At 41.8% G+C, this 12,613-nt stretch overlaps 1 protein-coding gene across 9 annotated transcripts in view; it reads left to right on the top strand.

Annotated features, from left to right (window-relative positions):
- Positions 1-97: 97 nt before the first annotated feature.
- Positions 98-12,613, top strand: part of dip2a (disco-interacting protein 2 homolog A) — a gene marked incomplete at its 3' end in the record, with an annotated part of 72,104 nt that continues 59,588 nt past the window's right edge. For 3 of the 9 annotated variants that reach the window (XM_084023590.1, XM_084023589.1, XM_084023588.1), the window contains exon 1: positions 107-570. In XM_084023590.1, coding sequence (XP_083879716.1) covers positions 447-570 — 124 coding nt within the window. In that variant the 5' untranslated portion in view covers positions 107-446. Of the gene's footprint in view, positions 571-12,613 lie in introns of all 9 variants that reach the window. The other 6 variants (XM_084023591.1, XM_084023586.1, XM_084023593.1 and 3 more) reach the window with 4 other exon arrangements.

Here is a 12,613-nt window from a genome sequence, read left to right as displayed (position 1 = left end):
AAAATACGGGGCGTCGTGAACGCGCACGGCCGGGGCCGCTGTTGCTATGATGCAATGGCGACTGCGCCGTGGGAAGCGAGCGAGGAGTTGAATGAGTTCCCTCCACAGTTGGAAGTGAAGCAGGCAGCCGCCGACAGCCAGGACACCGTCAGTGCCGAGGGACCGACAGCGGGCGCGGAGACAGCGGTAGGGGCCCCGTCCTGCCACACTACATGGAAACACGCAGCCAGGTGTGTCCGCTAGCCTCGCAGCTAGCCGTGTCATGACGGCTGGAGAGATTTCTCACACATCTGTACGACGTTGCAGCGAGACGAGCACCAACACCCTTATCTGCCCTCCTTAGCCGAAACCAAGTGAGGAGGAGGGGTAATTGGGTTTTTTTTTTGCTTGTTTTTTTAATTGTCCTCATCACCGGCGACTCGGTGGACTTACCCGTGCTTCTTACAATGGCTGAAAGAACCTCAACCGGGTTGCTAACGATGATGTTGGAGCCCACGCCGGCTGTCGCTATGACCCTGCCGGCGGAGGTCCGGGAGAAGCTGGCGGAGCTGGAGCTGGAGCTTTCTGAAGGTAAGTTGACTGCAACATGTACACGAACTACCGCACCGTGTGTGGCGGTTTCCCCCCCAGGGAGTGGGGTGCTTTAAACACTGTCCATGTACATGACAGCTATCAGAACCACCGCCCTTTATCTTGGCTTCGTGGCTCATATTTGAAAACATGCCAGCATCACCGAAACCTCTCCGCGACCACCAGTCATCCCCGAAAGGGAACTTCTGCTGTACTTTTCTCCCCGTGACTGTTCCCTATACTGGAACACAAGTTGCTGTATTAAACTGGTTAATATGTTGCACTGTTCTGTGTTTCACCTCCTAACGAAGGCCAGCTGTTCCCATTGTCCTGGAATTTTAGATTAGACTCCAAAAACCATATTTGATCAGATGGCTATCCGAGCTGAGTCAGCTGACACACCCATGCTGCTGTTATGTGGCTCTTTTTTTTAACATAAGCATAATCAGGGGTTTGTTCTTTTTACGTTAATAAAAAAGCAAAGTTTAGGACAAAGTCATACAAACAAGCATTCTCATCCTGTCCGAGCAGAGACTAACTCTACAAAGGGGTTGTCTCTGAATCAAATCCTTTGTGGGTTTTTTTAAATTCGAAGGTCACAAAAAGGATTAGGATAGGTTTGAATGTCGATGAATATGATGTATCTGTTTTTTTCCAATAATTTTGGTGATGTTGCTGTTCTTTGTGCATCCATGAGTGTAGGTGCACATGTGTCTGTGATACTTTTTGGTCATGCCTTCATAAAGTTGAGTACAAAAATAGCAAAGAGGCGTTTGAACATCAAGATCCTGCATCTGCTGGTCTACAAGAAGTAGTAAAATTTAATTAACCAAACTTAAGGCCTTAAGTAAACTCACTCAACTGTCTTAAATTTCTGTTATTTGGTTTAACTTCAACATTAAACATTTTTTTCTGGTTATATATATTTTGCTTTTTTTTGTCAGAATCAGATGTTTTGATATATAAAGCCCAAAACTGACCTAAAGAATACCACACAACTTACTTACGGTTTACTTATTTATGTTAAAAAAAGAAAAGAAGGAAAGGTCCATTGTAAGTGTCCCTTACCGAGCATACTTACCTGCTGACAGAAACACTAAGACGTCATAGTGTGTGCCTGTACAAAGTCCTGAAAGCTTTACTGATATCATTTATTATGCTACCTAATCAACATCCTTGATATTTGTTACAAAGGACAAATGTCACTGTCAGTGGATGTAACATGTATGTAAAGTATAAAAAATGTCGCCTTTGATTTTACATCTAAGTGTAGTCACTGAGTGGTGGACCGAGTAAATAAAGCTGGGCTCATCCTCCTTAAGAGGTTCAGTACACTGTAAATAATGAAGAGGGTGCTTGTTGAACTTTTTTTTTGTTAGTTAAGTGAGACTCATTGTTTAACTGCTCCGTTATTTGTGTGTTACTCACATGGTTAAATTAGCTGAGCTGTGCTAAAGTCATACTAATTAATTATCTAGATTTGGCATTTAACCCCAGATTGTGACCCCTCTTGCCAACTCTGGAGAAAATGTTCACTCTATACTCTCCGTTCACTACCAGCCAATAAGTCGTAGAACTTGAAATAACAGAAAACCCACCGATTCATAGTTAAATTCTGTTAGCTGTGTGCGGTAGCGCCGTACCACGGTTAGGAATAGGCTAAAGGTGCACGCTTTGATAAGCACGTTAACTGCCACTGAGGCCCCTAATGGGATAGACGTGTTTTCAGGAGCGGCTACCAAATTAATCTATATCTGTCCAGTTTCCTCTTCCTGCTCTCCACATGTCGCATCCTGCCATGTTGGAACTCTGATAGCAGTATCTCCCCGACTGTTACCTTCGGCTTCTTTTTCTGGCTTTTCTTCCACTGACATACTCTGCTGTCTCTCTCTTTCAACGCCACCCTTTATGACTCTCCCCACCTTCATATTTCCTTTAATTTCTCACTGATCAAAGAAGAAAATGTATTTCTCTTCTTTTTTTTTTGCAAATCCTATTCCTGTACGCTGCTGTGAACTCTTCACCTCGTGATGATGCCCTTCGGTTGCCTCCCCTGTTGTATCCGGTCTCAGGAAAGAATAGATGGCTCGTTTTATTGGAAGGAGATGAGAGCCTGAGAATCCTGCAGGTTTTTTTGTCCTTCTCAATGAGCTTGTCTCATAGGGATTTGAAGTCGGGCATGTGTGTGTGACACTAAGAGGCGTATTTCAGCTCGAGTGTGTCTGTCGGTGTGTGTGCAGGAACACTGTATTATTCATGAAGTTGAATAGATGTGCCATGTATGTTATTTTAAGCAGTTTAGCAGCAGCAGCAGCCATTGGAATACATGCATTTCAGACAACCGAGCAGTTTGGCTTGATAATATTCCAGCATCAGCAGTTCAGGGTTGCTGATGTGTGAAATAAACAATCTGTGCGCCCTTATTGTGGTTAAAATAAATGGTGTTTCCTCTAGAGATGCATTTATTTTCAATTCATCTAAAATTGAATATTACCTATTTTTATTTTGCAGTGCACATGTGTCCTAAACTGTTTTTTTATTCTTATCTAATGTATTCTTTCCATGTCTCTTTGAATGAGTCTTTTATTCATTGGTTCTATAGTTAAATCATTTGAAAGCACTTTTCTGTGTCCGCCTGGGGCCTGCCTCGTGAAGCAGGATTACTTAATAATCTTATGGAATGTGGAAAATGGACTTAATGTAAGTTCTTCATGTAAAAAGCACTTTTTTAGCTGCTGCAAATGTTGCTTTGAATCTTTAGCATTGTGCCATAACATGAAATATTTGTAACTAAATAAGCAGCAACAATTCATAGGCATTATCTTAAAGGAACGGTTTGACATTATGGTAAATATGCAAAGATGTACAGATTAAACAAACACAATAAAACATATTAATATGTGTTCTTTAGAGGTGCTGGAATTTGAATTTTGACACCTTTTGTAAAGAGCCAGGCTGCTGTTTCCGCATGTTTCTAGTCTTTGTGCCAGGCTAACCGATCTGGCTGCTATTTGCAGCAACATATTTGCTATACTGGGCACAGCGTCTGAGTGATACCAATCTTCTAATCAAACTCTTGTTAAGAAAGCACATTTTTGTATTTCCCCAAATTGTGAGTTATTCCTGTGTGCTTAAAAGTCAAAAACTAAGTTAATATGCTTCATCTGGATCAAAGCTGGATCTGCTTTGTAAGACCATTTGGTGCAGCTGTGGTTGAGGAGAGCGGCCATACCGTAATCACAAGGCTAGTGGTTCAATTTCTTGGTCCTACTGTCCTCATGTTGAATTTTCCTTAAGCGAGACACTGAATCCGAAGTTGCTCCTGGTGGGCAGGCCTTTCTTAGCCGCTCCGCTGCTGTAGGCTTTGTCCGGTAAGGTAGAAAAGCACTATTTAAATTCAGTACATTTACCACATTCTGCGGCCTTCCACAAGAGTTGCACAGCATGGATATTGGAGAGGACTTCTGGTATTTCTCAGCTGACCTGGATGCAGATGAGTGGTCAAAAGACGGGGCGCAAAGGAGGGCAAGAAGATGGATCATCCCCATTATCTCTTGCTGGGAGTAAAGAGGGAGCGACGTGTCAGCTGAGTAATTCATAGACTCATTATTTTCCATTCCCTGGTTTTATTCCCTCCTCCTTTGTTTGCTCTCTAAACCCTCTGATTACAAAGTCATTTTTAGTCCAGTGCTGGTGTTTGCTGGGAAACTGCCAAACCCGTTGTTGGTCATTGTGCTTTTTTTTTGCCTGCTCCCATTCAGCAAACATTTACAGAGGAGCAGTGCACATTTTTTAGTGATGCCTGGATTGTTTATGGTGTTTTGTTGTTGACGATTCAACAGCATACATGTGGCATCTATGTTTCGCAAATCTTCTGCAAATGCATAATGAAAACGGTCTTGATTATAAGTGAGATTAACCAGGCTGTCAGTTTAACGTTTGACACCATTTTCATTTGCACTTCCTCTTATCAATATCCTAGTATCTGCTCCTGCAATGACCCAATTTCCCGTTGGAAACCATTAAAGGCCCACCTTATCTAATCACTAAGATAAAGTGAAACTTCCCTCACTGTAAATGTGTAGGTGAAGAGGCGACCAGGCACAGTGCTGTCAACTGTTGTAATAAGATGGTGATGATAAGCTGGCACTGATTGAGGCTGAATGATGTAATGATCCCTTAATCTAAACAAATGTGTGATACTAAATGTGGAACCCTTCCATTTTGGCACAAGATGTTTTTTCATACACGCTATATATGAGTTTGCCATTGGTTGTAGTTTACAGCAGATCCACATTCATGACCTGAGCTATCTGGGGTTAGCAGATATCGTTGATGGCTAGCAGTTTCATGAAACCCCTTTCTGGAAAGTATGAGTCTACAGGAAACCCCAGTGAGCTGGACTCCAGAGTTTGTAAGGGAAAGCTCGCTCGGCAGAGAACGACTGCTATTTGTACTGACTCATTCCTCTCTGTGGTCGCTTACTCCCAAAACCGATTCACGGAAAAAGAACTTCCACTGGGCTCACCAAGTGAGTTCAGTCTATTGTTATGCAAACCCAAGCATCCAATGAATGTGGAACCATATTTTACATTAAAAGCTTTGAGAACATAGGATTTAGGGTGATTACTGAAGGGACTTTGTACATGACTGCTGGTTAGCTCCATAATAGGATCCAAAAGAGAAGAATGTTGAGCTAGCTTGCTGCAGTGGCTGTTGTAAAGTCCAGTTCGGGGATAAAAAGGCAGCTATGCCGTGCCCCTGCCACAGTGGAGGATGGAGCGTGGAGGGTCATAAATATTTCAAGGGTGTGCCTCAGAGCAGAGTAGAGCTTCAGATTCTTTCTCTCATATGCTCTTGCCTGTCCATGCACGTGGATGTGTGTATGATTGGTCCGTGTCGTTCTTGCTTGTGGAGGTCCAGAGCTGTTTTATTTTAGCTCTTCAATGATCCACAGCATCAGTTATTGTCCTGGCGGCTCCTTTCCATGTTGCTGCTCTCTACTGTAGGTCTTTGACTGTTTGTTTTCTTTGGAGTGCTCTTCAACATCCTGTCGCTGTCGTGTTATGAGCCATGAATATTTAATGGGATGGGATTGTAATAAATAGAAATATGTCTTTTCTCTCTTTGTTTATTCATCCGTGGGTGAGTCTGAAGAATAAGATTTCTGAAACTTTATGAAATTGAGAAAAGATTGCATCTCATTTTTTGAAGCAGTAAATATTCACCACCATATTTTTATTCAAGAACACTTTTATGATGATGATTATTATATTATATATCATTATATTTCCCTGTGGAAGTATTGTAACAGCTTTCGAATCGGAGGGAGTTTAAAGTTCTTAAACGTGATACAAAAGAGTGTTGCTCTCTCTGGGTGAATGCCACAAACATGTCCTTCTCTCTCAACTGACTGAACCATAAAGTGACTAACAGATGCTATTTCAGCAGTGTTTATTGCATATAGAGCTTTATTGCTGTGGCACAAAGCGCTGCACAATTTGATTACATTGCCACACTCCTACAGTCACCTGCATGTGAAAAACTGCAGTATTTGCCATTTACTTAGTGTTAAGTCGTCATGGTCTGGAGATGGGTCTGTATGTTAATGGTCAAAGGCAGCTGGTTGTTCACTTAATTTACTGTTAAAAAAACAAAACAAAGCAAAGGCTAAATTAATTCCACATCATCTGTTCCAATACTTCATAGATAAATGCGATGCTGTAATGTTTAAGGCTGTGGCTCAGAGGTAGAGTGAGGTCGTCCTTTGATCAGAAGATCAGCGGTTTGATCCCTTGCTCCTCCTCCACATATGAAAGTGACCTTGGGCAAGAAACTGAACCCAAAACTCCTCCCGAAGGCTACGCCATCACTGTGTGAAAGTGCCTGAATGTGTTAGTTAGATCCTGGAGGGAAGGTGGCACGTTGTGTGGCAGTTTCTGCCATCAGTGTATGAATGTGTGTGTGAATGTAGACATGTAGCGTACAGCATTTTGAGTAGTTCAAAGACTAGAAAGGTGCGATATAAATACAAGTCAATATATTATTTACCATAAACCAATGAAAATGATAAATGGATAACTAACAATCTTTCATCTGGTTCATTATTTTAATAGAAAAACCAACGAACAGAAATAATAATCTACATTTATTTTGAGTGGTATATACTACTGCTGGCTACGCTATATCAACACTGCTATCAGTTTCTTATGAGGCTAATTAATACATTAGAGCTCTATGTTTTCATTGGCGGACATCCAATACTCCTATTACTGTATGTCTCTTTGCATTTTATGCTGGAAGTTTATTTTTTTCAAGCCAACCAGAGATTTGGCCTTTTGTGATCATCAAATACTGTCCATCCTGTTACAGAGAGTGTGGCCCGAAGGCACTTAACCAGGTATTGTTTTTAAATACATAAAGGTGTGAGCAATTTCACACAACTTAATAAAAATCTCCTCAGTTTCAAAATATTTTCTATGTCATAACGGGTGCCACATTTTGTGTTCCTGGTGCTAGTGGTGACACTGTATGTGTCCTTGCTCCAAGAGACATGGCATGTGCAGTGGAGAGCAGGGCAGTGCAGTGGGCACCGGCGCCAGGGAGATCTGCTGACCAAACAAGCTGCATGCCCCACTTCAAGGACACATTGCAAATTTCACTCTGCTCAATGCACCGCATTCTTCTGCCCAGTAAGGCTTTTGTTCTGCCACCATCAGCTTTCTGGTGTAAATTCTTTGCTGTCCGTTCACCTACGTGTATGTGTGTGTGTGTGTGTGTGTATTTGATCCCTCACCCTCTCTGTGCCCATCTGATGGAGAGAGGCTTAGCATGAGACTTTGATGGCAGCTAAGGAGCCTCCCTCCAGCTAAGACCACAGCTCAGTCTGTCCTCCTCCTGGCCCAGTCACAGTCCCATTTAAACAAACATACAGAGCCGTCCTCAAATAACTGATTTCTCTCTATTAATGCTGTGAATTACACCCCCAAAAGATAAAGAATAGGCTCTAAGAGAATATTTTCTATTATTCATGTTGCCTGCACAAATAGCTTATTCAACATTTGTACTGCACTGTTTTCAAGGTGCTGAGTGAATTGCTTGTGAGGGTGGAAGGGATGCTGCAGGATTGAGGTCATTGAGCTGTGCAGAGAGCCTCTTTACTCGGACAATGTTTCTCAGAGCAAAATTGATAGTCTTCCATTACATCTGCCTTTGTTGTCTTGATTTATAATTTCAACATTTTTCATTTAATGCTGAAACACATTGGTAAACAGCAGTTACTCAATTACTCTCAGACACTCATCGACACCTGAAGACTTTGTGATTGTTCAGATTTCCGATCTGGTGTCATGTTTTCCGACCAACTGGTTTAACTTCCTTTGCCGTATTGGTTGCAAATGTGAAAACACCTCAAGAGACATTCGAAAATTCGAATTGCCTATCAAATACTCTGCCATGCCATGCACTGTTTGGAATCCCAGTCAAATAAGCTACCAATGACAACAGTTATTTAATCTAAAATAAGTGATGATAATTAATTCCAGAGCAGTGATATAATAATGTAATGGTCAGTGGCATCAACACATTCTCTTGACTTTCTCTGGCCGGGAGCAAGCAGAGGTCAGCCTGTGGAGTTTATGGACTTTGCTCCATCAGCAGCTGGCTAGCAAGCAGCTCTAGTGGAACTTTTTGAGGAACCCAAATGTATAACTATTGCTGCTTTAATTACAGTAGAGCCAGGAAATCTACAAATGCCAAGAAGGATGCCCAATAACATGGCTCCGACTACAGTGCCACATCACTAGATCAAGTATGGACTTTTTTGTTTTTTTTTTGTTGAAAAAAATGTCTGAAAAGACCATAAACAAGTTAATTGTTTTGTAGCTTCAATCAATGTCTAGACCTACTCAGGTGTGATCAAAGACAAACAGAACCCTTTGTAGCAGTAGCAGCAGCGGCAGGCTGCATTGTGAACCTTCCTAGTGGAAAACAAACAGACAGAATATGTCTGGAATGTGCCGTGACCTATCAACTTAACCGTGAGGAAAGGGGTTTCCAAATCCCCATCACTGCTGGAGGGCACAGCTACACACAACAAACAGGCACATAGCGTAGCAGGTTGTCCCAGCCTTTTAAAAGAACAAGGCCAAGTCCCCCCCCCCTCCCCTTCTTCGCTTTCCCTTAGGTGTCCCAGTAGAATAGGGGAGGGAAGGAATACAATAAAACTGAGTAACTTTTTTTTTATTATTGTGGGGCTAAACCCAGGCTTTTTTTAGATCTAAAACGTAACTCTGCTCACATAACAGAAAATGTGTTTTCAGCCTGTGTTCTCTAAGCAAGCACACAGTGTTAGCTGCTTCTTTTGCTCTTCAGAAACTTTTCAAAGTGCGTTATTCAAAGTGTACCTGTATAGCCAGAAAGACTGGGGGGATGCAACGTGAGGGCAAGTCAGCACTGCATTTAAAGCTCCTAAGGTATAACTGAGTCTCTTTTAACAAACAATTACAAATGAATGCCTGTCAGACTAATTTTGAAAACTATCTCTATAATCATCCAAGCTGATTTTCATGAGACAGTTCCTGGTGCTGCATTGTAGAGAGAAACCTGCCCATGCATTTATGTTCAGTAGACTGGATCACTGTAACAGTGTCTCCACAGGTCTCCCGGACCTACATTAGACAGCTGCAGCTGATTAAGAAAGCTGCACATCATTCCAGTTCTGAGGTCTTTACACCTGTCAGTCAAAGAATCGATTTAAAAATACTCCTGCTCATTTATAAAGCCCTGAATGGTTTAGGGCCAAAATACATCTCTGATTTCCTGTTACATTATGAGTCATCCAGACCTCTCAGGTCATTTGCTTTCTGTCCCCAGAGTCAAAACTAAACATAGCAGCGTTTTTATGCACCATATTTCTGGAACAAACTCCCAGAAAAATGCAGGTCAGCTGCAACTCTCGCTTCTTTTAAATCAAGGCTGAAAATCATTTCATTAAATCATTTCTTACACTTTACTTTCTATTTCTATTTTTGTATTTTATACCTGTCTTATAGCGTTTTTTTATTTGTTATTATCTTGGCTCTTAAAGGAATGCTTTAAATTGGAATTGTTATACTTATTATCCCCCTCCTAGTGCCTAAGACTAGTACATCATGATAATCTTAACTGGTATGTGTTTGACTTCTGATTACTTTGATGACCCTTTTGTCACTGCACTGAACACAGTTTTGCTGCTTGTCAACACACCTTAAAGAGTTTGAATACCCTTTTTACACAGTTTTACTCGTGGAATCCCTGGCACTTGGGCAGGAACAATGGCATGGATACAACTTTAAGCTGAGCTGTAATCTAATATAACACACATGCACACGTCAAGTCTCAGTGCTCTTACTCACAACATTCTTGACATAGGTCACAGGCCTCTGCAGTCTGCAGCTGATGCTCATGGCTGCGGTCCCATAACGTGTGTTCGACTCGCCTCACGATGACAGTTGGGGCTCAGTTGTTGAATCTAAGAAGCCTGTTCCTCATTCCTCGGATATCCCTCTCTGTCGTCCCAGTTGCCTCTATCCAAGAAGCTCATTAGACAGCCAAGTTTAACCGTTCATTAACTCTTCTTCTTTGTACGAAGCATGTCAGAACATTAAGTGTTTAGGTTGCTGTGTGTGTTCTGCAAGGGTGTGTATTTGTCATTGCTTGGATAAGCTAACGATTATTCATATGGCTCATATGATTCACTGTGATATTCTCATATTTTGAAGTAACAAAGACTTGTGTTTTAAAGTTGCTGGAGAGCTTGTCATGCTCTAAGCTGTATCTTCTCCGCCATAATCATTAAAGCAGCAGTGGTATATAATAGTTCATAAGTCAACATTGGCAACAGTCCCAGATAATGATATACTATTCATGCTGACTACACCCTGATCGTCATTAGGAGGGAGAAGCAGTCAAGTCTGAAATGCCAACAAGTGGCGGATAGCTGTAGGGAGGTCTCCTTGTGAGTCATGCCCCTGATGACACACACACTTGAGTGCAAACTTTCTCCTGAGGCATACTACTCCAGCCTGATTCCCAGTGTAATTGGCATTTACGTGGTATTTGTGTGTGTGTGTGTGTGTGTGTGTGTGAGTAAGCCATATGACCTGAAAATCCGAAAACACACTCATGACAGAGCTGCTGCTTCCTTGCCTCCTTCCTTGTTATCTAATTTGATGAGAGGGACTGAATTTAAGTTTACCGTTGTCATAGTCAGGCCAGGCCTATATTTAGCCATCGGGACATTAATTCATAGTCCTCTGATAACCAATGCGGAGAGAGGAGCGGTAAAAGGAGGATGAGTTCCTGCACAACTGCCATGTCTGATGACGGGCTGATCAAAACAGCTGAGCACTAAAAGGAGAAGGATTTACACAACAAAGGCTTGCTGTCAATGCACAGAACACAACACCTGAATCCGGAAACTCTTGCTGATTCTCAAATTGCGCACTGCATTGTATACATTTCATTTAGTCTATTTTTGCCTTTTCTGTAAAGAGTCCTTGACTCTTGTTTGTGGGAAATGTTTGGATTAATGTCATGTTGACCACGCTATTTTAACTGAAAATGAAAAACAAATATTTCAAGATGACAAGCCGTTTTAAATCCACTCCAGACTTGCAGTTTGGTTTGGTTTTCTGAGGTTAAACTTCTGAGTAAAATCTATAAAGAGAGCTATATTTACATGTCTGTGTCCAGAGGATCAGCAATGAGAAAAAAAGAAGAGAGAGGAGTGAGAGGAATAGTGAGGCCCGGATTTTACAGAAACGTACGTGACGTGAGACATCAGGGAAATCAACATTAACCAATTATTAATATTTCTTGATGTTAACCTGTTTGTACCATATGTACAGTATGTGTTACTGCACATAAACCAATACAGTGAATACTAGAAAGAAGCACAAAAACTATTTAAAGTATATCTTTTCTTGGGATGACTTGCTCCTGATTATAGTTATCCTGATGCAGTAAATACCACGTTGAAACAGAGGCTAAGAATTATGGTATTCATCATCACTGGATGGCTTGTATGGTGTATTCACCATCTTCATTGTTTTAGGTATTCCTGGAGAAAGAGCTATGCTGATAAAAAAAAAATATATATATGAGCATAACACAATCTGTATCAAGTATCAAATACAAACCCATCACTACCGTTTGGTCTTCTTGAAGTGCTGTGAAGATGAACTGTCTACAGCCCTCGGCAGTGTCGTCCTCGAGGCTCTGACCTCTGACCCACTGTTTCTGATGCTGCTGAGCAATGTATTCCCTGCAGGTCACAGAAGACGAATGTTAGGCTAATGCAGAGCTTCGGCAGGACTGCCATCAATCTGCACTTTCTCTTACGGTAGAAGGAATTGGCCACTGGCTAGAGACCACGTGTTATCCCCGACAATCATCTGGGATCCCTGACTCTGCTCAGCTCTGTATTTCTTCGCCGTCGGCAGGCTTTACACATGTATGTGTGTGCACATAAATACACACAGATACTCCTTCCCCCCCTTCCTTCGTGCCACAGCCTGTTTGTTGAGTTAGGCTGTGGGTTCGGCCCTTGGCTTACGTTTGTGTGAGGCTAAGTGCAAAAGCAGACCTGTGCTGGCCGCCCTGTCTGTCTCTCTCTGGAACTGACCATTTATCCTTTTTCTTAGTCTTTTTCTAAGGAGTAGTGGAGGGTTTGAGGCACTTGATGCCTTGCTCAGTGCTATTACAAGACTTAGCCAGGAAAAGAGTTTGTTTTTGTCTTGGAATTAGCTCAACGTGTTTTTGAAGTATCCGATAACAAGTCAAACCCCACCCTTAGCAATCGTACGCTGGTTCCATAAATACTGGATATTTTGCCTGGTGTAATGGACTGGTATTTATTAATTGCATTTTAAGATATGGTTATTTTAAAACAATATGTTACACAAGTTCACGCATTCCTGCGGTGAAACGTTTGACTAGATCCTCAAGAATGGCCGATAATTCCTGAGGTTTGTACGGAGCCTATTTACTTCAACACTTGCAC

Source organism: Eutrigla gurnardus, assembly GCF_963514095.1.
Source record: "Eutrigla gurnardus genome assembly, chromosome: 12".
NCBI lineage: Eukaryota > Metazoa > Chordata > Actinopteri > Perciformes > Triglidae > Eutrigla > Eutrigla gurnardus.
This window is presented reverse-complemented; position numbering and strand designations above follow the sequence as displayed.